The following is a 26,278-nucleotide window of genomic DNA, read 5'->3' on the forward strand; positions in this document are numbered from 1 at the left end:
GGATAGAACCAACTGCGATGGCACCTTAGCTCTAGTGACCTCGCTGTTATCACCCTGGTTTCCATTGTGAAGGTGGAGAAGTGGGTGCTCAACTCCAAACACAAGAAAAATTCCAAGATATTTGGTTGGGATGGTTATACTAATCCTGATTAAACATAAAATATATATATATATATATACATACTGTATATGAAAAAGTATGTGAAACCCTTGGAATTACCAGTTTTTCAGCAGTAATTTGTAAAAAAATTTGATCTGATCCTCATCTAAGTTACAACAATAGACAAACACAAGGTGCTTAGGCTGATAACAAACAATTCTAATTTCTTGTGTGTTTATAGAACACACCTATTAACCCTTTCGCTGCCAGAACTGTTTTTGCAGCTTTTTTGCACACGTTCAAAAAATTTATCTTGGACCTGAAGATTGCATAAAACCTCCAAAACATTATATGTTTATTATTATTATGAGGTTGAGGAAATGCAAAATTTCTGAAAAAAATACATTAGCATTAGTTTTAGGGCACATGGATGCAATAAATTACCCAATTTTTTGGAAAATATAAAATATGAAGTAACGAGGAGTAAATAGATACCCAACATGTCAAACCTTAAAATGGCATGTGTCCATAAAATGGAGACAAACTTCAGTACCCTATATTTTCCATAGGTGACCCTTTAAAAGCCCCTACAAGTTATCATTACACAGGAGCTCTGGCGCTAGTATTATTGCTCTCACTCTGGCATGCACAGCAATATGTTAGATGTGTATCACAACTGATGTTTTCTGCGAAGGTGCCCAAACACATACATTTATGTTCATATGTGTGGAGGTGGGGGATCTCAACTTATTTCTTTATGGGGGGGGGGGGAATTTTGTGTGCTTGGGTGTAACTTTTTTAAAATTTTTACAATTACATGTTTTATTGTTTTCATCCCATAAGGGACAAAGTCCCCTATGTGATTTTTTTGGTGACAGATTCTCTTTAATGAGACATCTGGGTTCTTAAACACCATAGATGTCTCGCTTGTGCTTCAGTGAACCTAATGCAGTGTAGATCGCACTGCATTAGGTTTCTTTCCCATGCTGGCTGGGGAGAGTGAAAGCGGGACCAAGATGTGACATTTTACACGTTGCTTTCGGGTCAGCAAGAAAGATAGAAGACGTGTCTGCTTGGCTCCCTCTCCTCTTCCCAACGGCACCTGCCATGTTGGTCCTGGGCATGCCAGTAGGCTCACGCAGCCCAGGATACATGATAGAGGGAGGGACGCCCCACCCCTGCCAGGGTTTGGAAGCAATCAGGCGGCTGAGCAGCTGCTAAATGGTTCCATCTGACAGACACAAGCTGTCTGCAGCCACCAGGAGTGTGTGTGTAACCCCCCCTCCGCCAGGTCTGTACGATGTATGGACCTCCCAGTGAATGGGTTATATATTCCTAGTGCTGAAGGAAAAGTAAGTGAACCGATAGACTAATTACTCCAACTAAAGCTAATTGGAGTCCAGTTAATGAAATGAGTTTGGAGGTGTGGTTTAGAGCTACTTTGATTGATAAAAGACACTCAAACATTATAAGACTGCAGGCCATAAAAAGCATCAGCCGCTGTGAACCAAAAAGGAGCTCTCTGAGCAACGGACATGTCCTTATTGGTGTGATACTGTGCTCTCCCTAGCCAGTCATTCGCTTGGTTGGTCCTTGACCAAGCTGTATTGCTTTAACTGCATTAGAGAAGGTCATAACCTAGCTGTCTGATCAGCACGCCTGGATTAGGAAACTGTCTAGATAAAATTACAAATTGTTTGGCAGGTAAGGCAGGTCAAACTTGGACATTATCTATAAAATGTTGCTGTTTTACCCACACATTTTTTACTTTAGGTTTTTTAACCCCCATTGTATTCTTCGGTAGTGTCAGTGACAGTATTTATAAGCTAGACCTGGATTCTGCAATCTCCTTTACAGGGATTTACTCACGTAGGTGGCTTGTTAAAGTCAATCATTCATCCAATTTAGCCCGTCAGTGTCAGCTGTTGTATTTGGAGGAAGAGGGATTGCTACCAATACTGTGACCCAGCCATCGATAATAGATTTACTTCTGATTTAGGGTTTACAGCGATTCTGGAATTTCATTTGAATAAAAACACCACATAAAGTGTAATGGCAGACAATGAAGTACTTAAAGCAGAGCTCCACCCAAAAGGGGAAGTTCCGCTTTAAGGACTGCTCCCCCCGCTTCCCATTAAGGATTGGCACCTTTGGGGGTCAGGGGAGCGGGTACCCGGATTTGACAGGTACACTTCCAGCCCGATCGCCTAGGCGATGGGAAGCGGAATGTGTCCTTCCCTCCCTCCCTGTAGTCTTTTGGGACATGTGACAGGTCCCAGAAGACTACAGGACCATTCATGAAGTGCAGCGCTACTCGCTCATGCTCAGTGGGTACCCAGCTGTGAAGCCGCTAACTATCACAGCCGGGTGCCCACACTGAAGATGCCGGCCTCCTGGAATACAGGACAGCCGGTGAAACTGGCTGCGGGGGACACAATGCTGGACCGAGGGACAGGTAAGTGGCTGTTTTTTTAAAAGTCAGCAGCCACAGTTTTTGTAGCTGCTGACTTTTATTTTTTGACAGGGTGAGTGGAAATCTGCTTTAAGCATTGTCTTTGGTTTGTAACCAGCAACACAAAATGCTGATTGGCCAAATGGAGCAAAAATGTTGTCTGTCTGACTATGCTGTGATTTGCTTGGCTAGCAATGGCACTCCTTGGTTCATGAGGGTTAACTGAGGGTATGTTTTGTGTGTGTGGGTTTTTTTTGTTTTTTTGTTTTTTTACATCTTTATGGTATTATGCTGTAATGTTGGTTACTTTTATAAGCATACACATTTAGTAAGGACACATGGGCCAATGACCCTGTAATCATTTTGCTTTGGTTCTCATTGACATATCATTTTGATGAAGAGGGGAAGAGCGCATGGCTCTGGAGACATTACTCAATCACAGCAATGAACATGTAGACTTTGAGTTGGTCATTGCCTGATAAAAGAACAACTAAACGCACTGACTAAACACATACCATACAGTTATTAGGTGAGGCACAAGTTTCATAGAGTAAACAGACTTCATTTACCTTCCCTGATCTTCCTTTATTTGTATCTCATTCGCCCCCCTTCCCAGACTCTGCAGCTCACAGTGGGAGAAGTAGAACAACATAGGTAGTATTGACAATCCAGAAAAGGCTGGATTAAGTGTGTCCAGGCCCTGATTAACAAGCTCCAGACCTGTGAATTGGCAGTAACAATGCTGTTAGCCATGCCCCATGCAACATTATTTTTTCTTTTCATCTCACTGCCATGAACGCAGGTACAGCTATGATCATAGCACACACAGTGGGTTTTATTTACTAAATGAATAAAGGCTGTTCAAAGCCAATCACCTGTGCTCATTTTAAATACCCAAAGGTAATTAAGAAAAAAACAGAATTTTTGCTAGAACATGATTGGTTTAATAATGTGAGCATGTCATTATTGTCATATTCACTAAGCTTATTTAACATTCACTTTGCTAAGTAAACCGTGTATATTTCTTTAGCAAATCAGCCTCAATGTTTTATGGCACGGGACTTTAAAGAAGAAGTCTGGTCTAAATCTAATCCGAAACCGGCTCCTACCCTTATTTTAAATCCTATACCAACTAGCCTGTTGAGTAAAGATGTGTATACTTACCTAATCTAAGGGTGCCCTGGTTTGGTTATGTGACCTCCCCAGTGGCTGGCTTGAGAGGAGAGATCACCCGACATCGACTGCAATGCCTGAGTGGTGACATCACCCATAGGCTTACTATGGGGCACCCGTAGGCCTCTACTCTGAAGCTGGCACTGGGAGCCAATCATGTGACCAGACCGGAGCACACAGGGAATAGGCAAGTATACACGTCTTTCCTCTACAGGCTAGTTGGTGTAGGACTTAGAATGGGGGTGGGAACAGGTTTGAGATTTAGTAGGTTTAGATCAGACTCCACTTTAATAATGACAATGGAAAATAAGGGGGGAAATTGGACAAATACATCTAAATATGCCAGTAACTTTGCAGGTCACATTGAGGGAGAAAATAATAGGCAATGAGGTTCTCCTGTACAAAGTGTGTGCTGTCTTTTTAAAACATAAATTTTGAAGTGAACAATCAATCTGTTCCACAGGATCTGGAGCAGAAGCTGCTGGAGGCTCAGAGGAAGGAACATGATCTTCAGAACCAGTTGTCCCATCTTACCGAGGAGAACCAGAAGCTCTTAGGTCATCTGGCTGAGACCAAATCCCAGGGAGGTAGGAAGGATTCTACAACTCTTGTCATATTGGTGCATTTTTATTATGTGCTGCAAATATTCTAACTAAAGCAATCTTTTAGAAATTAGCCCATGTGTTTTTAGGAAGCATTTTTTTTTATTTTTGTTATGTGAGAAAGCTCAGCTTGTAGTACACCTGTCAGAAAAAAATATTAATTTTGAAAACATACAGTCACACATCCAGCACCTACCTGTTGGCCAGTAATACTAGACAGTTGATCAGTGGATTCTCCAGTTGGCATGGATGGAGGAATCTCAAATGCCGCTGTTTTATTAAGGCAGCTGCAACACCTATGAAATTTAGTATCTAATATATTATTGCATAAAGTTGATGTCCCTATATTAATACTATTGAGAGGAGAGCAGTTAAAACAACCCTGTGGCTAGTTTAGAGTGTTAGCTCACCTTTACATTTTTTTCTGCAAAGGTGAACTAACACTGGACACCCTCCCCACTGGTCCTCCCTGTACTTGCCTCCAGAGTTGCTAAGCTGTCAGCACTTCCACAACCGGTCTAGTGGCCCAGGGATTTGAAATCTCCACTATTCTCCGTCTTCTCTCTGCAGCATTTCTGGGATGGACAAGAGTGATTCTGATAGGCTAGAGCTAAAGGAAGAGGGAGAAGAGCAGGGATTTCAAATCTTCAGACTGCTGGACCAACTGCAGGGGTGCTGACAGCTCAGTAGCTCTGGATGTAGGTACAGTAGAGATCAGGGGGGTATGGGAGGATGTCTGGTGTTCACCTTTACATTTTTCTATAAAGGTGAACTAACCTTTTAATGCTGTTTTTAACCTTTCTTCTAGACTCTGCATCACCAATCTTTTAGGTGTAGCCATGTGGTTTCAGTTTGTTTTTAGAATTTGCCAGTAGTTCAGAAGGTCAGACCAACTTCCACACCTCTCCATTGGTCAGTAGGATCACACGTATTATTTACCAACCAGTAAATGAGGAAGGGGCATGCTAGAACTCCATATTCTGAGCTCTGGTTGGCATTTTCATAATAGTGTTTTGAGATTTGGGGCTCCTGGATTTATGGAAATTGGTGGTGTGTGGACACCTGGAGTTGTTTTGCGGTCTGCTAGAGTCAGATCTTAAAATTCTGCTACAGGTACACTTTAAAATACCTCTGTGATTTTACCAGCCCACTACTATTAACCATTTCTCTATAACAAGCTATATAACCTAGTCTAAATGTACTAATAGACTAAACTATTGAAATGGTGGAACACATGTCTACCCTAATAAATCCGAGATGCTCACCAGTGTACTATGGTTTAGGTACAATCAAAGATCTATTTTCAGTACACATTTGTGACTTCTGAGATGTAAAAATGATGTACTAACAATGGATTACATTTGTGTTAAGAATGTGCCGCAAGGGAGGAACGGGATCTGATGCTGAAGCTGAAGGTTGTGGTGGACAGACAAAGGGATGAGATTCGATCGCTCAAACGTGAGAACCATCAGAGGAACAAGGACACAGAAGCCGTAAGTCAAAGTTATACTAAGTCTCCATTATTATTTACCTGGAAATGTCATTTTTTCAAGTTTTTTATACAGCTGGAACACAGGCATATAGCATTGAATAAGCTCATCAGCTAAGCTATGTCTAGTTCACACAAAGAGGCTTTACCTGATATCATATTCACACACAAAATACATATTCGCTTGCCATCATGTTGCCTGGCACTGGTAACACATTTACTGTTTTGTGTTCAATTCAACTCATTTACAATGGACATGCTTCAGTTGTCGGTGTTCTAACAGGTTCCCTTTTAATAACACAATTATTTTATGTGGTGAGGAGCTCTGACCAAATCGAAAATGTCTTGAATGAGTTGCTGAAAGGCAATCCATAGATTGCCATGATTTGTTAAACAGCATTGTCTTCATCTCTTTAATGTCTGTGAACAGAACACCAATACAGCTTTGGGCACTCATGGCAATAACTGTGTTGTAAATAGTTCAAGTGTATCTAAACCAAAAAATGTAATATATTGCAGATTACCAGGCCATAGATGTGGTGGCTGCAGTCATTTTTTATTTATGGGGATTTTTTCCTTTTATTTTTACCTGGTGATTCTGACGGGAAGTCTTTATTTTTCAACACAGTGACTAAATGGTTAGCACTTCCGCCTGGCAGTACTAGGGTCGTTGGTTAGAATCCCAGCCACATTACCACCTGCCTGGAGTTTGCATGTTCTCCCTGTGCCTGCGTGGGTTTCCTCCAGGTACTCTGGTTTCCTCCCACACTCCAAATACATGCTGGTAGGTTAATTGGCTCCTGTCTAAATTGGCCCTAGTATGTGTATGTATAAATGTGAGTTAGGGACCTTAGATTGTACGCCCCTTGAGGGTTAGGTTCTGATGTGTATGTACAATATATATGTGTAAAGCGCTGCGTAAATTGACGGCGCTATATAAGTACCTGAAATAAATAAAGAACAGACCAATCTATCGAGCAGAAGTGTCAGAGGGTTGAGACAAACTATTTACTGCTAACAGGAGTGCTTACAATGGTCAGCGTTTTAATAATTTTTAGCCCAAAAAGGAAAATAACTGTTGCTGTAACTGCTTATAAAATGATATCTAGAATTCAGCTTTAATTTGTTAGTCATGTCCATCTAAATCTGCTAGTCTAACACCACCCTCTCAAAGGGCAGAGAGAGGGAACAGATTTTTAGTTAAAAAAAAATCTGCACATATTACACATATAAACTCTTGTTAGGCACACACTTAACCCCTTGATTACCCCAAGATGTTAATCCCTTTCCAGCCAGTGTCATTAGTACAGTGACAGTGGATAATATTATCAGTGTATTAGTGTCACTGGTGTCAGTCTACCTCCCATCCAGCGTCAGTATCAGATTGCCCAGAACAGAATCACCACCATTACTAGTATATAAATAAATGAAAATTCCAGTGTATATATACCATAGTTTGTAGATGCTATAACTTTCACACAAACCAATCAATATACACTTGTTAGGTTTTTGTTTTTTTTTTTACCAAAGACGTGTAGCAGAATACATGTTGTCCTAAATATATAAAGAACTATAGATTTCATTTTTTATTGGATATGTTTTATAGCAGAAAGTAAAAATTACTGTTTTATTCTTTTTTTTCATTTCTATAATAAAAAAAAAAACACAATGGTGATAAAATACCATCAAAAGAAAGCTCTATTTGTGTGAAAAACAATGATATAAATACATGGGGTACAGTGTTGCATGACCGCACAATTAGCCGTTAAAGTAGTGCAGTGCTAAATAGCAAACAAATGGGGGTAAGGAGCTCAAGTGGTTAAAAATATGTGAATATTGATTTAGAATGCCATCATATTCTGCAGTGCATCCTAGTAGAAAAAACTGGCGCATGTTTCTTTTCCAGTACAACTTACAATCTAATGTCCCCGTCCTTCATTCAAGCCCACTTATAGCATTATAATGTTGGGCTGTCAGAAGAAACCTGTGCAGGAATTTGATTAGGCTCCATGCACACTGGGCGTTTTAATAACGCTGGTAATGTTAGCTGTCACATTGAGTGATTTTTCAGTGTTTTTTAGCATTTTTGTATTCGCATTTAGTGGCATTTTGCCACTTTTTTTGCATTTGAGTTTTTTTTACCAAAAAAAAAATATTTTTTTTGCTCAAAAAAAGTCCAAAAAACGCTGGTTTGCCATGATTTACCTCGTTTTTCAGTGTTAGAGTTTTTTTACAGCTAAAAAACGCTGCTAAAAATCCACTAGTTCTGGGGGGGGGGGTTTCCCAGACAAAAAACGCTGATTACAGTCTATGTGTGCATGTACACATAGGATAACATGCTGGGGAGTTTAATGGCTGTAGAAAAAAACGTCAAAAGCCAAAAACAGCAGCTGTATAACGTCCAGTGTGCATGAGGACTTAAAGTTGGCAGCTTGTTCATTATTACCTAGTTTAAAAACAAGCGTGTATGCCAGGATACCTAGTAGCGAAGACAGAGAAGGAAGTAGGCTGTAGTGTGTGAAATTCTGGTCATATGCTGCCAATTCTTTGTTTTAAGGAAGTACACTGAAGGAAGTCAGTCTTGATATCTGGACAATCCTGTGTGCGTGTGTTACTGCAAGTAGGGAGGTTTTTACTGTACAAAGGCCATAAAAATCACCTTTGGAGAATGTCAATGTCATAGCAAGTCACATGCTAGACTGGTTTGTCTTATCACTTTCACTTTTTTTTGCGTAAGAAAAGAAATTTTCTTCTTGCAAACACTAACATCCTGTCTCAGGATTTCAGAAGGATACAGACTGATTGATTGTTTTTCCACCTATGTAAATGAATTTCCTCTATGGCAGGGCTGATGGTGTCTCTTCCCATGACTGAAGCTGATTTGATATGAGAAATATCTCTTCATTGTATGCTATGTAAAACCTCTGAGCAGAGAGAGTTATAAGTTCTAGTCAGAGACCCAAGAGAGAAGGAGAACTATAGTCCTCTGTCAGAAGATGCATTGTAGAAATATTGTTGTTGTGATGAAGGTTCTGATAGTCTGTGGGGTTCAGACTTCTATCTACTTTGGATGCAACAACTTCTAACTTTTTGCCGTCTGAGTTTTTTTGGTGTTTTTTCATTTTTTTAAGACACATGTTAGAACATGAATTTTAGACATGAAAATTACTTAAAACCTTAGATCCTGTAGAATAAAAAATTACTTAAAGTGTAGCACTACCCCCTTAGGAGTTGCAAAGAAAATTTTGGGTCCCCCTATAGTCCTACATAGCCAGGCAACACGCATCTTCACACAGGCTTGCATCCAGAAGTCAAAGATCAGGCGTTGAGCTTTGTTATTTTTATTAAGGGGTTTGAACTGGGATAAGGTTAGGGGTGTACAGGATGCCCCAGGGAACTGATGAACTGAGGACATCTTCCTGGAACTATTTACAAGCCTTCACTGCAACACAGTATCTGTTGGAAAGCTAGCCAGCATATCCTAATGTACCACCCTAGGCCCTAGATGAACTCCTCTTCCTTCACCCAGTAATCTGGAGGTATCCCTGAACAAGGGATCCGGTTCCTGTCTCTTTAACACATGGACAGTCCCAGGTAGGTGGTGAATCTGGTTTCCCATCACAATGCTCCTTCCCCTATCCGCTCAGGGGGTTCAGGGGTACTCACTCAGATCCTCTCCTGTACTGCTGATGGGTTGGTGGCTGCTATCAGGCCTTCTAGCTTTCCAGCTCTGCTGCCTGTAGGTGAGCCCCTCTCTCCATCTGGGCCCCCTCCCAGGCTCCTGCCTTCAGCCTCACATATTCCTCTCTGTCTTCCACCTGAACTCTCCTCCAGCTGAGCAGGCTCACTTTACTTTTAAGGGTTGTCCTAGCCCCTTGCCAAGCCTGATGTTGGGGATTGGTCAGGATCTCTCAAGAGTGCAAGCCAGCCACTCCTCAGCTTCACCCACTGCCTCTATACCTTCCTCCAAAGCTCTAGAGCAGGGGGAAATTCCAGAGGGGCTGGCCTGCAGAGCCTCTCAGCCTTGACCACAATTTCACCTCCTACCTATTGCACCCAAGCTGCTACTCAGCCCTCCTGTCTAAAAATCAGGACTCTAGCTCTCTCTAGCTAACTAGGAGGGTGCTACAAAAGTATAAAGGTAAAACATTTTTGTTTTGGATAGATCAAGGAAGAGTTATAACCCGTCAGTTTGTATTTTTATGTGTGTCCCATACGGGAGATTCCTCTTCACTTGCTATCCCATAGTGAAAACAGTAAGTGAGAGGAAATTCTTCCAAAGTGAGAGAATCCTGAAGTGTCACCAGAAGTAGTGTCCTTATTGCAAGATTCACCCTCTATTCCTGTTCTGATGTCCACCCAAAATTTGGGATCTTCTTTTATTTTCACTTTCGATAATAATGGTAAACCAGAGGGTGAATCTCCTAATGGGGGCACAGACTGCAATAAAAACTAACAGGTTTTTTTAATCATTCTCCACTATATCCAAAACTAAAAAAAAAGGTTTTGCCTATAATTACACTTTAAATTACTTAAAACCTTCAGAACCTGTAGAGTAAAAATGGTTTTAGATTTTTAAATATTTATGTCAAATGATTTTTGCACAACCTTTTTTTTGTTTTACAAAGATTAGACATGTTGACAAAGAAATACAACACAAACAAGGCTGAGATACACAAAGAAATCAAAGTCAAGTAATGACAAAGTGAAATCCAGTATTTTACCATAAACAGAGGAGGTGTATTTAGGTTTTGTGCTGCCCTAGCCAACACAAAATCCCCCCCCCTCCCCACAGAGCCTGACATTGACCAATAACACACCTGTCCCCACACCCAAGACAGCCTTCCACTACCATCGCCCCCATACACCGGCCACTCCCCTGCCAGCGGGAGAGAGAAAGACACTCACCTTCACAACTCTGGACATCCCTGGGAATGAGAGTCAAGCAGCCCGCAGCCTCTCTCAGATTCCACCTGGTCCCCAAGTCGCATGTGTCCCTTCTTCCAACCCTTCTTACAGGGGGGCAGTGCTGCCCCCCTGAAAAATGCTGCCCTAGGAAAATGCCTTGTTTGCCTTGTGGTAAATACGCCCCTGACTATAAGGCTGAAGGAGGCATCAGAAAAAGTGAGTTCAGTTCTAGATATGGTTGGTGGGCAATCTGATTTTCAAGCAAGCATGTGGGAAAAATGGATCAAAAATGGCAATGGCCTGCAAAAAAAAAAAAGCATGTCGGTAGGCAGCAGGGAAAAAGAAAATCACACTCACCCAATGTCTGTATTCAAGCTACTGGAGACATGGAAAAGAAAAAAACTGATGGTGGTGCAATGGTGAAAAGAGAAGGAGAGAGAAGCTATGGAGGTAGGAGAAAGGGGGAAGTAGTGAGGATCTGGACAGGGATTGTTATATCGAGCAGCTTATCAAAGAGCAATCAAGATGCAGATTTTGGTGATAATTTAGCCAAGGAGACCATATTTGGAGAAATTTTCGTATGTGTTTCATTCAATATAGAGGTCAGCATTTTGTGACCATAATGCCAATTATGTTGCTGTTTTACTTCCATGAAATTCGAAATTATTTGACACCATGCTCTTTCTATAGTTTGCTGAATGGCTAGCAATGTAAAGAATATAAATTTTCGCACAGCTTGAGTAAGGTTAGAAATGGGCCTAGGTAGCAATGCCTCTCAGGGGTTGCGAAATACATTAGCATTAAGGACAGAACTAATCAACTTGTATACTCATATCCAAAGCTGTTGAACCTTGGGACACTCCCAGCAGATGTGGTGCATGATACCGCAGGCATTGCAGCCATGGAAATATAAAGAAGAGGCTGAGGGTGTAAATTTGGCTACTCCTTCTGGGGTCATTTACCGTTTAAAGATCACTTTATGGGCATTCTCCTGTACTAGTATGTTTGGGGAGCATGTAGCAGTAGCCAACCAGTTTATGTTCCATTAGAATGATGAAGGTATGCAAATGATTTGGCTCCATTAGAAAGAGAAAGATCATGGATGTACCACACACATTGCCAATCACCACACAATGGCTTGGGGATTTTCCAAGGCCAAGAATACCAAGGAGTGGAAGATGGGGCAAGATCAAATTGCTGGATGGAGGGTACAACATTTTTCTGAAGCCTAAAATTTCAGTTAAAAAAGATAAAATTAATTTAAAAACCTTTTATAGTTAACCCCAAGTAATATGTATTACCCCATCATTTAAATACAAATGTGCATCCTCGGTGTGCCTCTGTGCGTGTGTGCGTACATGGGGAGTAAGGTCCTTCAAGTTTTTTATTCTTTATTAGAGTTCATTATTTAAAAAAATTTTGTGTTTTATTAAGTAACAAAAAGGAAAACAAATAAGACAAGATATAGATAGAAATACCTGTATCAAAATTAATGAGCCAGCCACTAGCCTGAACTCACCCTTGATTAATCATGTGACCATAGCCCTTTGTCAAATATCCTCATAGGTAATTAAGTAAAGCCAGTGAGTCAAACACATTAAAATTTTCAAACTGAATATTTGGGGATAGCGGGCATTTATTCTTTCAAGTGCTTCTAAAAGCTGAAGGTTTTTCTTCTTTGTGCATTCTATGCATGAAGGTTGGAAACCTTCAGTGCGCAGCTCCCTCCACAGTCCCACCTAATACTCACCTGAGCTTGATCCCAATCCAGCGATGGGCATGAATGCCGAGGCTCTCCCAGGTCTCTCCTTCCTCGTTGGCTAATGCACAGGGTGGGAGTCATTGGCTCCCCTTGCTGTCAATCACAACCAGTGAGGAGAGAACAGGGGGTGGGACCGAACCGCACTCTGTGTGTCTCATAGACGCACAATCTCTGCTCACGAGCAAGCACGCACAAGTGCCCCGAGAGAAAGCAGCTTGCTCTGGGGTCACTCATGGAGGGGAGGGACTGGGAGCACTAGGAGCGGGGGACCCAAGAAGAGGAGGATCGGGGCTGCTGTCTGCAATACTATTGCACAGAGAAGTAAGTATGGCATGTTTGTTGTTGTTATTATTATTATAATTATTTTTTTTAAATCTGAACCCTTTACACAGACACTTTAAAAAATGAATTAATTTTCTGTTTCACTTTTGTAATCATGTGGTTTGAGGACCACCATGCATTAGTGATAACATGTTTTGCCATAGTAAATAAAGAATGCCAGGAGCTGGAATTAAGTGGGTTTTTTTTTTCAAGATTCTGACTTAAAGGCCAAGTTCACTTTTGTGGGAGAAAAAAATAAATGCACTTATCTTTTCTGGGAAAAAAATGTGCATTTATTTTATCTTTTTTTTTGTACTGGAGCCTGCGAGCACTGCAGATCTGGATTATGCTTTGGTGTGAACTTTTGTTGTGTTTTTGTTTTTTTAAAGGCCAGAAACGTCAGCGTTTTGGAACAAGTCCAGAGTCACAAAAGACCGTGTTTACTTTATTAACATTACATTATCCTTTTTAACATTGTATGTAAAACCGATACCTAGTGACCGTATCTGTTTTGAAAGTGAACCTACATCTGTTGGTACATTGATTATGGCCCTGAGGTCACGTAATCGGAGGTTTATTGCTGTTTACATATGATTTTGAAGGTGATAGGTACTGAACATTGACTAATACACATGATAAATAAGTATGGGAAAGTACCTTTTCTACAGCTGTGAAATTCCCTTAAACTGCTGTGTCACAACATGATTTTATTCCCTGTTTGTATAATATGGTCAGTGTAGTGGGGCTTTTTTTTTTTGGTTTTTTTCTTTTTGCTGTTTAATAATTTAGGCACATCTCATATGCTTTTTGTGCCTTATATATTTGAATAGGTGGATTGCTTCTATTAATAATGTCTTATTCTTCATAGTTGAGTGTGCCAATTTAGGTATTTTTCTGCAGCGGGTAACTGCAGACATGCATGATCTTCACACAATGCAACCAACATTGGCTGGCCTGAGTGACACCATAACTGTGGGCACCCACTGGTGACATGAAACAAACTCAGCTGTACAATTTCTGAAGGGGACCAAGCTGTGTTAAACATTTTCAGCAGATTGCTGTATAGTGCTGTGTTTCTTCTCTCACCTCAATTGCCATGAACCTAGATTTCGCACAGATCTGTAGATCAAGATAATCACCTTCCAATGCTTTATGCTAGATGTCCATGATTGCCGCTACTTCTTCTGTAATGCTGAGTAATTTATTGGTATACAAAACACATGAAAAACATGTTTTAGACTCTTACTTAAAGCGGTATTTAAAATTCAACCAAAAGTGTAATAGATTGCAGCTTACCAAACATTAGATGTGGTGAATGCATTGGTTTTCTTCTTCTCTTGGTTTTCATCTGATAATCTGGCTAGTAACACATCTCCTTTATTACACTCTGGATGGAGGAGCAACAAACCCCTTTGGACAGCAGCATTGCCAGTCTGGGGGGGGGGGGGGGGGGAGGGGAGTGTTAGATGTACTAGCAGATTTAGATACACTAATAAATTGAAGCCAGACTCCAGCTAATACTTCATACTGCATTTACAACATTTTTTTTCCTTTTTGGGATACATTTTTTACATAAAAGATGATCTTTGTAATCACCCATGTCAGTGTTAAATAGTTTGTCTCAGGCCTCTAACTGCTATATCTGTAGGACAGCTTGTTCTTTTGAAAAACATCAGACTTACCTGCTGGATCCAAAGGTGAAAAGAAAATAGAAAACTAATGCAGTCATCACATTTGAAAATTGGTAAGCTGCAATATAAAAAAAATGTTGCTTTTGGGTTTAATACCAATTTAAGCTTCTTTAAAAGGACAATAAAAGCATCTCTACTACCCATACTTTAGTATACTAACTAATTGGGCAGCAAAGTGGCAGAAGTGGTTAGCACTTCCGCACTAGGGTCATTGGCTCGAATCCCAATCGTGGCACTACCTGTCTGGAGTCTGCATGCTCTCCCTGTGCCTGCATGGGTTTCCTCCGGGTACTCCAGTTTCCTTCCACGCTCCAAAGACATGCTGGTAGGTTAATTGGGCAGCACAGTGGCTCAATGGTTAGCACTTCTGCCTGGCAGTACTAGGGTTGTTTGTTGGAATCTCAACCATGTCACCACCTGCCTGGAGTTTGCATGTTCTCCCTGTGCCTGCGTGGGTTTCCTCCAGGTACACCCACACTCCAAAGACATGCTGGTAGGTAAACTGGCTCCTGTTTAAATTGACCCTAGCATGTGTATGTATGAATGTGAGTTAGGGACCGTAGATTGTACGCCCTTGAGGGTTAGGGACTGATGTGAATGTAAAATATATGTCTAAAAGTGCTGCATAAATTGACGTTGCTTTATAAGTACCTGAAATAAATAAATAATTGGCTCTTGTCTGAATTGGCCCTAGTATGTGTATGTATGAATGTGAGATAGGGACCTTAGATTGTATACTCCTTGAGGGTTAGGGATTGATGTGAATATACAATATATGTACAGCGCTGCGTAAATTGATGGAGCTTTAGTACAGTACCTGTAATAAAATAAAAAAAATAATAATTAGTTAAGCATGACATCATTCATGTAGTTGGTCTATTGAGATGGAGGTCAAAGCTTAGGAGTATTATTGGGGTAATTGACTTGCACAAACCGTTTCACCTACTTTTGCAATGTCTATGGCGGAGCAATGAAATACTAACCTTAAAAAAAACAGCTATGTATTAAAATATATATATATATATAAAGTGATGTAGCGCTGCTAGTGAATAAACATCAATCTGTCATAACAACCAAAGTGAATACACTGTGTTCATAATATTGAAGTGAATAAATAGAAATATCCTACATAAATACAAAAAATATATAATTGATGTTGAAGTGCATCAAATTAATATGTGTATAAGTTCATATGTTTCCAAATGTCACACGATCCCACACCATAAATGTAAATCTGTGATGAATGTGAATTTCATGGATTAATATGTGCCATTTCTGTGCTCTCAGAACTTTCAAGTCCAACGCATGTAAAAACTGGTCTGTGTGTCTGATCAATAGATTGATAAGAAAGTCCTGGCATCAGTTAACAGTTGTTTATTGTGCCAGATGGCTTCCTGGGGAATGCAAGAAGGGAACTCATGCTACTATTCACTACCATGTGTGACAAACTGTCATGGCTGCAATCTGAACAACATGGCGTCCTTGCCCTTTCACCCAGCTTTGTGAAGGCTCAGTACACGTTACCATTACAGATGTGTCCTTAGCTTATTTTTATTAGTTAACAAAATGGAAAGTAAATGAACAAAAGAGAAATTAAAATCAATATTTTGTTATGGTCACACTTCAAAACCGCATCAATCCTTCAATTCTTCTAGGCAAAAAGTTTTTGAAGGAGTTCAGCAGGTTGGTTGTTCCATACATCTTGAAGAACTACCCCTGGATCTTCTGTGGATGTAGGTAGGCTGTCTCAAATCCTTCTGTTTCTTCATGTAATCCCAGAGAAACATGATGTTGAGATCAGGGCTCTGTGGGAGCCAAACCATTACCATCCTGGAAAAGACCCCTTGTTCTTCTTTACACTGAAGCTAGTTCTTCTTCACACCTGCCTTTTTCACAGTACTATATATCAATTTTATTTGTCATTGAACAAGGCAGTGTGCATTATTACCACAAGGTGACTTGGATTTTTCTTCTTCTTGTTCTTGACTACTAATGGTAGGCTTTGCCCTGTTAAGGTGCTCCTACCTACATCAATCCAAAGCAATATTCTCAACACACACATTCCTGAAAATGGCTGAAGGGTGAGTGGGCGCTGAAGCTTCAAGGCAAGAAATGTCACCAGCACACCTCTGGCAAGAAATATGTCACAAGTACAACACTGTGATGTGCTGGTGACATATTTCCTGCCTACTTACATCAATTTCTGATAAAGTGTCAGATTCTGCTCTGGTATATTCATGGGAGCTGTATGATTTCTGTATCCAAGCTCATATGAAAAGCTGTGATGAAACTGGATATAAGACATCAGGTCCCAGCAAGTAATTGTGAAGGTTTGGCATAAAAAATATCCTATCTACAGGTTCTTAGAGCACTTCTAAAATTTTTATAAAGCTGACTGCCCACCATCTTATCTGTTCATAGCTGTTGGTATCTTTATTTTAGCACTGAATTTGAGGCTGTGATAGAAGCAATGATTTCCTCATTCCAGACAACACCCTTTGGCCCTGTGTTGATAGGCTTTGGACTTGTGGCATTGGATAAATGCAGCTTACGTCAGTTTGAGATGCTTTTGAGATCATTCAGATTTTTTTGACAGATGTATTTGACCTGCAGTTGGTCTCTTGATTCTTCAAGCAGCTTTTACATTCTCATAGACAGGACTTTGGTAGTTTCCAAGGGGAGATTGCACAGGTCACATTTGTTACAAGAGGTTGTAGTCCTGTCTAGTAGCTCTGGCAAAAACATGCTTAATCTGTCTGCAGTTTTGAAACCGTTTGATTTTTCTGTAGTCCCTGCACAGTTACAGAACTACATACATATGTTGTTTTTTTTCCCTCTCACAGCTCCAGGAGCAGCTGAATCGGGTTATGAATGTGAACGAAGATCTCCGCCGTAAAGTGTCTGTGGTGAACGCCCAGCTGAAGAGCTCCCTGCAGAGGAAAACTGAACTGGAGGGCTTACTCCAAGAAAAACAGAAAGAAGTAGACTCCTTGACTCATAAACTGCTTACGTCCCAAACAGTTCCTGACAAAAATATGGTATGTGGAGCAGCTTAGATTGTGTGCTTTACAGGCGTTTTCCAATTTTTGCATTGAAACATAAGTATACATGCCTGAGTCACTTTGTGGGGGGGGGGGGGGGGGCTTAATTTAGCTGGAACTTTTATATTCTCTTTACTTTTCAAATTTGCAAGCAGATTCAGACCTTTTTGAGAACAGCATAGGATCAATTAAATTTTATGAACAGCAGATATATCACAAAATGCAGCAGTGTTATACAGATTTATTCAGTACAGCATGCAACCAGTCACAATCCATCTTTCATGGTTTTGACTACAGTGAACTGAATACGGATTGGTTGGTTGCTGTTGGTTCATGGTAATCAGTCATAAGCTCCCAACTGTCTTCAGTTCTGAAGACTGCTAAGCACACTTGAATTATGCTGTCAGCACCAATGACCTCAGACTCTTCTATTACCCCATTTAACCCAAACCTAAACACATGGCCTAACCTGAAAAATGAACACTTATTTTAACACCTAAAGGCAGTTTGTTTATTCTGACACCACCAGCTTCTTCACAGTCCCCTCCCTTGGCCATGCCCCACTTATGTGTTTTCACCCGAATTGGGCCCAATCGTATCTCTATGATTAAGCCCATTCCTGGTGGAACATGTCAGAGGGGCATGGCCAAGGGTGGGGACTGTACAGAAGTTGGTGGTTTCAGGATAAACTTCATAGTGGATGTTGTCCAAGTGCAGATTTGAGCTTTTTACTTTGGAGTTAGTGTGGAGCGGGACTTACTCGTTTCTGGGATTGGCACTTGTAAGGAGGTTGAGCCAAGAGGTTAGGCACAGGAGACTTGGATTTGCGCTGTGTGGTTCTTTTGTATAAAGGCAGCTTGTATGTACATACTGTGTGTGCCAGAAAAATGTCACATACACTTCATTCTTGCCTCAGTAAAGTTGTATTTAAACCAACATCAATCCTTAGATGTGGTAGCTGCATTAGTGTGTGGTGGGTTTTTTTTTTCTTTTTTTTAAGCTTTTATTCTCTCTGTTTTTCTCTGGTGATCTGGCTAGTAACACACCTCCTGTTAGAGTGCCTCCACTCTGGATGAATGAGCAGAGGGGCACCTTTGGACAGCAGCATTGTCAGTCTGGGGGGGAGGGAAGTGTTAGATGTACTAACAGATTTAAATACACTAACAAATTGACACCAGACTCCAGTTTACGCTACAGTTGCACAGGCAGTTACAGCAACAGTTTTTTTTCTTTTGGGATAAAGGTTTTACATGAATAAATAAAAGCTGATCATTGTAAGCACCCCTGTAAGTGGTAAATGGTTTGTCCCAACACTCTTAACTGATACATTGCAGTAGAGCTTGTTTTGTTGAAAAGCAACAGACGTACTGAGTTGATCAATGTGACAAACTGCTTGGTACCCTGGCTGGGTGCCTCCTGTCCTCCAAACCCTTCCAGCAGACTGATAGCTAATACACTAGCCCTTTAACCCAAGCATCATACACAGACAGAATGTTGAGGTAAAACCAAAGGAATAGTGGTTTATGAAATCCCAGACACATACTTTAAACCCCAGGAGGACATTCCCCTCTTGGGGATATTAGCATAGATAAGATAAGACATGCAACCAGTAAAAACATAACAATCCAACCTTTAAACATTAATCTAATTAACAGCTAGGCACCTAGACACGTCTTATCGGTATGGCTAGTAGTCACAGGAATTCCCCACCTTGCCTCCCTTGTCTGTGTGCTGGAAAACATGTCCACAATAAGTCTAGATTAGCCAGGGTATGCCCACCAGGATGCCCAGAAACTGTTCAACAGCCCTGGATGCATAAAGTACATTACACTCATTTCTAAATGTCCTACCGCAGATCCAGCTTGGATCTAGGTTACCAAGTGGCACATCTTTAACAGAAATAATATAAAGTTGGTAGTAGCCGGGGCAAAATGGGCAAATGCGACATTATGCAGCTCCTGTGGACCAGCCACTGCAAGATAAGCAATATTCCCAACAAGAGTCCCATATCCCTGGCTGGTGAAGGTGCCTCTGTACGATCTGTCCGACACAATGTTCCCGCAGATGTACCACTGTTCTGAGGACTTCCTGGCTGCATATACCCAGTAGATACCCCCAGCCAGTCAATATGATAAAACACACAGTGGGTCATTATATTGCTCAAACCATGTTAATTACATTGCTGCAAATGGTACTGACTGACCCCATCTAACTTTGGAAGGAATGCATTTTTTTGTGCGTGTGTTGTTTATTTTTTTATTCTTTAAGTTATGCTTTTGAAGTATTTGGGAATCCCTCATCAATTCTTGAAGCACATCTTTTCCAACCAGTTTTTCAACATTTATGTATAAATCTACAGTGGTATGTTAAAGTATGACTCATTATACAGTAATTTAAGACAGTACAGATGTAAACAGTCACAATCCATTGGCTGTTTTATGATGTGGGTGTTGTGAACATGATTCATACTGTTAATAGTTTATATTGCCTTTAGTGGGTCACAGAAGAGAAATATAATGATCAACTGCAGTTTTCTTCTGGTAACAAGCTCAGTTAAAGCTACTGTCATACAGTATCTGTATTATTTAACTTGTGCAATGCCTTCATTTTTTCTGGGTGTCCTTCTCTCTTTCTGTATTACTCTTGATTTGTGTAGCTCAATCACTGCCAGCTTGTGACTCTTATTATCCCTTTTTCAGAACACAGCTGACTGTAAGTCTCAGGAAAATACTGCAAATGAGGAGCCCACATCAAGTCAGATGTGCTTCACCAAGGAAGATGTTAAGCAGATTGTCCAGGAGAGGAATGAACTTAAAACTAACTTATTTCTGGTGAATGAAGAGTTAAAATACTATCAAAGGTGAATGTCAAATGCAGTATTTTATTGCAGTTTACACATTAACATCACAGCTGCAGTCTATGCCAACAATGCAGTGGGTTTTTTTTCTGTCTGTTTGGCACAGAAATAAAACCGAAGACTTATCGAAAATAGCCAAAATGTACCAGAGCTGTTTTCTGCTACATAGTGTATGAGTGGGTAATATTGGCTATACACTCACCGACCACTTTATTAGGTACATCTTGCTAGTACCAGGTTGGACCCCCTTTTGCCTTTAGAACTGCCTTAATTCTTCATGGCATAGATTTAACAAGGTGTTGGAAACATTCCTCAGAGATTTTGGTCCATATTGACACGATAACATCACGCAGTTGCTGTAGATTTGTCAGCTGCACATCCATGATACGAATCTCCCATTCCACCACATCCCAAAGGTGCTCTATGGGATTGAGATCTGGTGACTGTGGAGGCCATTGGAGTACAGTGAACTCATTGTCACGTACAAGAAACCAATTTGAGATGATTTGAGCTTTGTGACATTATCCTGCTGGAAGTAGCCACCAGAAGATGGGTACACTCTAGTCATAAAGGGATGGACATGGTTATCAACAATACTGAGGTAGGCCATAAAGGCCAAAAATACACTTCTGAATACATTAAAGGCACACCAGTCAAATATAGAAAATATCCTATCTACTGGTTCTTGGAGCACTTCTAAAACTTTTTATAAAGCTGACTGTCTTAACTGTCCATAGCTGGTGGTATCTTTATTTTAGCACTGAATTTGTGGCTGTGATACAAGCAATGATTTCCTAGTTGCAGACAACAGCCTTTGGCTCAATTGGTATGAAGGGGCCCAAAGTGTGCCAAGGAAATATCCCTCACACCATTACATTACCACCAGTCTGAACCATTGATGCAAGGCAGGATGGATCCATGCCTTTATGTTTACACCATATTCTGACCCTACCATCTGAATGTCACCGCTGAAATCGAGACTCATCAGACCAGGCAACCTTTTTCCAATCTTCTATTGTCCAATTTTGGTGAGCCTGTGTGAATTGTAGCCTCCGTTTCCTGTTCTTAGCTGACAGGAGTGGCGCCCGGTGTGGTCCTCTGTTGCTGTAGTCCATCTGCTTCAAGGTTCGATGTGTTGTGCGTTCAGAGATGGTATTCGGCATACCTTGGTTGTAACTTGAGTTACTGTTGCCTTTTTTTCATCTCAAACCAGTCTGAGTGAGTGGAAATCCCAGTAGACCGGCAGCTTTTGAAATACTCAGACCAGCCCGTCTGGCACCAACAACCATGCCACATTCAAAGTCACTTAAATCCCCTTTCTTCCCCATTCTGTTCTAAAGCTTTTTCCAATCTTCTATTGTTCAATTTTGGTGAGCCTGTGCAAATTGTAGCCTCAGTTTCCTGTTCTTAGCTGACAGGAGTGGCACCCGGTGTGGTCTTCTGTTGCTGTAGCCCATCTGCTTCAAGGTTCAACATGTTGTGCATTCAGAGATGGTATTCGGCATACCTTGGTTGTAACGAGTGGTTATTTGAGTTACTGTTGTCTTTCTATCATCTCAAACTAGTCTGCCCATTCCCCTCTGACATCATTAAGGCATTTTTGTCCACACAACTGCCACTCACTGGATATTTTCTCTTTTTTGGACCATTGCCTGTAAACCCTAGAGATAGTTGTAAGTGAAAATCCCAGTAGATCAGCAGGTTTTGAAATACTCAGTCCAGCCGGTCTGGCACCAACAACCATGCCACATTCAAAGTTACTTAAATCCCCTTTCTTCCCCATTCTGATGCTTGGTTTGAACATCAGCAAGTAGTCCTAACCATGTCTAGATGCGTAAATGCATTGTGTTGCTGCCATGTGATTGGCTGATTAGCAATTTGTGTTCCGAAGCAATTGAACAGGCGTACCTAGTGAAGAGGCCGGTGAGTGTATATTGACAATATAAGTGCTGTTGGGATAGAAATACCGGAAGCTGATATTGCTGACTTGTTTATTAAAGGTGTAGACTCTGATACTGTCAACTTTTTTATGTTGCTTCAGTAATCGACATGTGACTGACCTAGAACAAATATCGACTTCTCTGGACTCCCAGCGTCTGCCGTGCACCTGCTTTGTTCCATGCATTTGACTCAGGCTCCATGCACACTAGTGTTTTTTTTGGGGGGGTTTAATACTGGATAAAAAAACACTAATAACATTTTTGTTAACTTTTAGAAGTGTTTAGGATTGTTAGCGTTTTTATTAGCGTTTTTATGGTACATGTAGAAAAAAGCAACAAAAGAAGCTGTTAGAAGCATTTTAGTGTTTAGCAGCATTTAGTTTTTTTTCTGCTGGAAAAATGCTCTAAAAACTCTACAAAAACATTTTTTTCTGCTCCAAGACACTGAAGCTCAAAAAATGCTATAAAAGAACACAGAGGATAGCACTATTTAGCTTCAAGGTGCAGAAAAAACTGCTAAAAACAGCTTCTAGGAGCTTAAACAAAACTAGTGTGCATGAAGTCTTAACGTGGTTGGAAAGGCTACAGATTTTTTACCTTTCTGCATTCTATGCAGGAAGGTAAAAAAAAACCTTCTGTGTGCAGCAGTGTCTCCAGCCCCCTCCAAAACTTACTTGAGCGCCATCTCGATCCAGCGATGTGCACAAGAGCCGAGGTTCTCCCGGGTCTCTCCCTCCCCATTGCCTGAGACAGCATTGGAAGCCATTGGCTCCTGTCACTGTCAATCACAGCCAGTAAGCCAACGAGGATAGAGTAGGGGGTGGGGCTGAAGCAGGCATCCTGTGTGAATGGACACAGAGCAGCAGCTTGGGAGCAAGCCTGCTCAAGTGCCCCCATAGCAAGCTGCTTGCTATGGGAGCACTAAGCAGAAGGGAGGGCCGGGAGCACATGCACAGCTCAGCGTGTATTCCTGGAAAACTCAGGCTGTGCAAGAACGGCTGACACATTCTACCATCTGCCAATCAAGAAAACCGAACCCCCCATCCCCTGCCCCATACACACTTTTTCTCTCTTTCCCGCCTCCAGATTTTCTTATCTTCACCACTACTGTGGTCCTTCTACTCTTCTTCTCATCTCTGCTTTGCTGGCTTAAGCAGACTCCCCTCCCAGTTCACCTGCATTTAATAGATGCAAGATAATTTAGCAAAACCCATTATCCTGGTTTCATTCACTTAAAGTGTTACTAAACCCCGGACCCTGTATTCACTATATCTGGTCTCCCACAGTACACACAACATGGAAATTCAGCTATTTTAGTAAATATAAACTGCTAAATACTTTCTCATGAGCAGTATATAGCAGTCTTGGGACATCTATCAGTGTCTGGTGGAGCACTGCTTATTCTTGTAGGAGTTTTCTTTTTCCTTTTTCTGTCATTTGAGGCTGCATGACTTCTGACCCTCAGGCTGGACAGTGATGACTGGCCCTGTGCTGATCACATGCACCCTCCCAAAAAAAAAACCGCTCTAGCAATGCTGACCAAACAGAGCATGCGCAGACTTGCCCCTCTGCTCTGTATTATGGCAGATGGATTGGGGACCGTAGAAGAAGGGGAGGATCAGAGAAGACAGGATCAGCCTTTTTACACAATGCAGATCATTAACCCTTAGGTTCCACAGTGAGTATACCAAGCATGCCTTGCTGTATATACAGGCTGATTTTACAGTTGTGGGTTTAGTAACACTTTAAGCTAAACCAAGAAAGCACATTTTTGACAGTGTGGTAATTTTTTTATACTTTTGTTATCCTATAGCTATACCCATAGCCATGCTACCCTATAGCTATAGCCATAGCCATAGCTATAGATATAGGTATAGCAACTGCTGCTAATAAGGGGGGCAGCACTGGTCCTCCTGTATGGGGCCTAGGCAGTAGGGGAATTGGATGTAGGCAGGAGAGGGGGTGATCGGTGCAGCGGGGGTTGTGGGATTGGTGGTTGGTGCAGGGAGGGAGGGAGTAAGGGGTTCTCTCCAGCCAGTTGCTGCGGGCACATATCTTTTCAGTATGGAGAGAGTGAACAGGGCCAGTAATATTTCATCATATTTACCAGCCCCTTCATTTCCTGAATGAACACAATGAGTGATAAGTACTGATCACTCACTGTGTTCATTCATAACTGAAGCACAGTAAACCGTGCTATGCTATACTGCAGATGAGGCTGCAGAGAAAGGGATGGAGGTATGTATGTCCTTAGCCCCTTTCTCAGAAGTGACACATCAGGGGTCTATTTAGACTCCTGATATTATGCCCCCAAGTGTATTGCGCACTGTCTGTGCTCAGGGCCACACATGTGCATCCGCACACTTGTCAAATTAGGGCCTGCGTCTGTATTCGTGCAGCCGCTGTGTCCCCATAGCATAACATCGGCCGCCTACACACCACTCCAGCCACATAAAAAAAACCCCACTGATTTTCACTTTACAGGGCACAGCACTCAAATGAGCCTGAGTACCTCATTCACACACAAAGCTTTATTTTTAACTCGATACAGTTTTATCTTTAGATTTAGCAGGAATTTTGTAAGTTGTGTTATGTTTGTGTCTGATAATAAGGAAATTTTAGTTAGTTTTAGTGAATATATTGTTTTAATATTTTGGGGCACCCTGTCAGGTAGGCTGCATGGGGCCTCGTGTTTCTAACAGCAGCCCTGGCTGTATCTATGCTATGCTATACTATAGCTATAACTATTGCTATAGCTATATCCAGTTCCTATATACAAAATTGATGTGTCTTAGATTGTAAGCTCCAAGGAGCAGGGCCCTCCTAACCCTCTTGTATTGAACTGTATTGTTGCTGTATTGTGTCCCTTTATATTGTAAAGCGCTGAGCAAACTGTTGGCGCTATATAAATCCTGTATAATAATAATGTATAGTCTGTTATGTGAGCTCTAGCTCTCGTGAACTTAAAAAAAATATGTTGGCAAAGTGGCAGTTGTATTTCTTCTAGATAATGCCTTTCATCACGAAAACTCTTAAAGTGTTACTAAACCAAGTGCCCTGTATTCTCTATATCTGGTCTCCCGCAGTATATAGAACATAGAAGTGCAATTATTTTAGTAAGTATAAACTGCTAAATATCTTTTCCCATCAGCAGTTAGAGCAGACTTGTGACTTCTATCAGTGTTCAGCAGTGCACTGGTCAAAACTTGTAGGAGGAGTTTTCTTTCTACTCTAGGAGGATGCAGAACCCCTGACCTCTGTCTGGACAGTGCTGATTGGCCCTGTGCTGATCACATGCAATCTCCCAAGAAAAAAAAAAACTCTTTAGCAATACACACCAAACTGAGCATGTGCAGTGTCTCCACACAGTATGTCTTATCAGGAGATAAGAGGGGGACACTGGAAGAAGGGGAGGATTAGAGAAGTCAAACAGCCTTTTTACACAATGCAGAGGATTAACCCCTATAACAAGCATGCTTTACTGCATATACAGACTGATTTTGCTGTTGTGGGTTTAGTAACACTTTAATGACAACTTTAGAAGACTTCAATGAACACACATTTTCTTGTTTTTTTTAAAGGGAGTTGCTGAATGATGAGAGGATCCCAACGCTTTTATTGTGTGGTATGAAATCTGCCATTAGGAAACAAAGAAGGAAGATTAAAGCCAAAATGTTGGGAATGGTGGAATCTTCAACCAGCAGGTATGTCCTAGCCTTTGTCTTTATTTATAAAGTCAGAGAAAAACAGTACTTACCTTTCTTCATTTGTTCATATCCCCTATATCACCTAGTTTTTAGTGGCAGTTTTATGGTTTGTTCGAGGTTAATGTAGCAGGTCAAGTGTTCAATTTTCTGATCAGTTTGCTGAGCCTGGTTGTGCTGACAACACCTGTACATGGATAGCTCTACTTTACATCTCTGCCAATCCATTAAACACAAC

At 41.1% G+C, this 26,278-nt stretch overlaps 1 protein-coding gene across 1 annotated transcript in view; it reads left to right on the forward strand.

Annotated features, from left to right (window-relative positions):
* RILP (Rab interacting lysosomal protein) overlaps positions 1–26,278 on the forward strand; it is a 74,950-nt gene that overhangs the window by 43,234 nt on the left and 5,438 nt on the right. The window contains exons 2-6 of the mRNA XM_089657867.1: positions 4,189–4,312; positions 5,699–5,820; positions 17,342–17,536; positions 20,239–20,399; positions 25,918–26,040. Of these exons, the coding sequence (XP_089513993.1) occupies positions 4,189–4,312; positions 5,699–5,820; positions 17,342–17,536; positions 20,239–20,399; positions 25,918–26,040 (725 nt within the window). The remainder of the gene's footprint in view (positions 1–4,188; positions 4,313–5,698; positions 5,821–17,341; positions 17,537–20,238; positions 20,400–25,917; positions 26,041–26,278) is intronic.

This window comes from Staurois parvus, unplaced genomic scaffold (genome assembly GCF_062004578.1).
Source record: "Staurois parvus isolate SC_StPar_1 unplaced genomic scaffold, SC_StPar_1.0 ptg000029l, whole genome shotgun sequence".
Taxonomy (NCBI): domain Eukaryota; kingdom Metazoa; phylum Chordata; class Amphibia; order Anura; family Ranidae; genus Staurois; species Staurois parvus.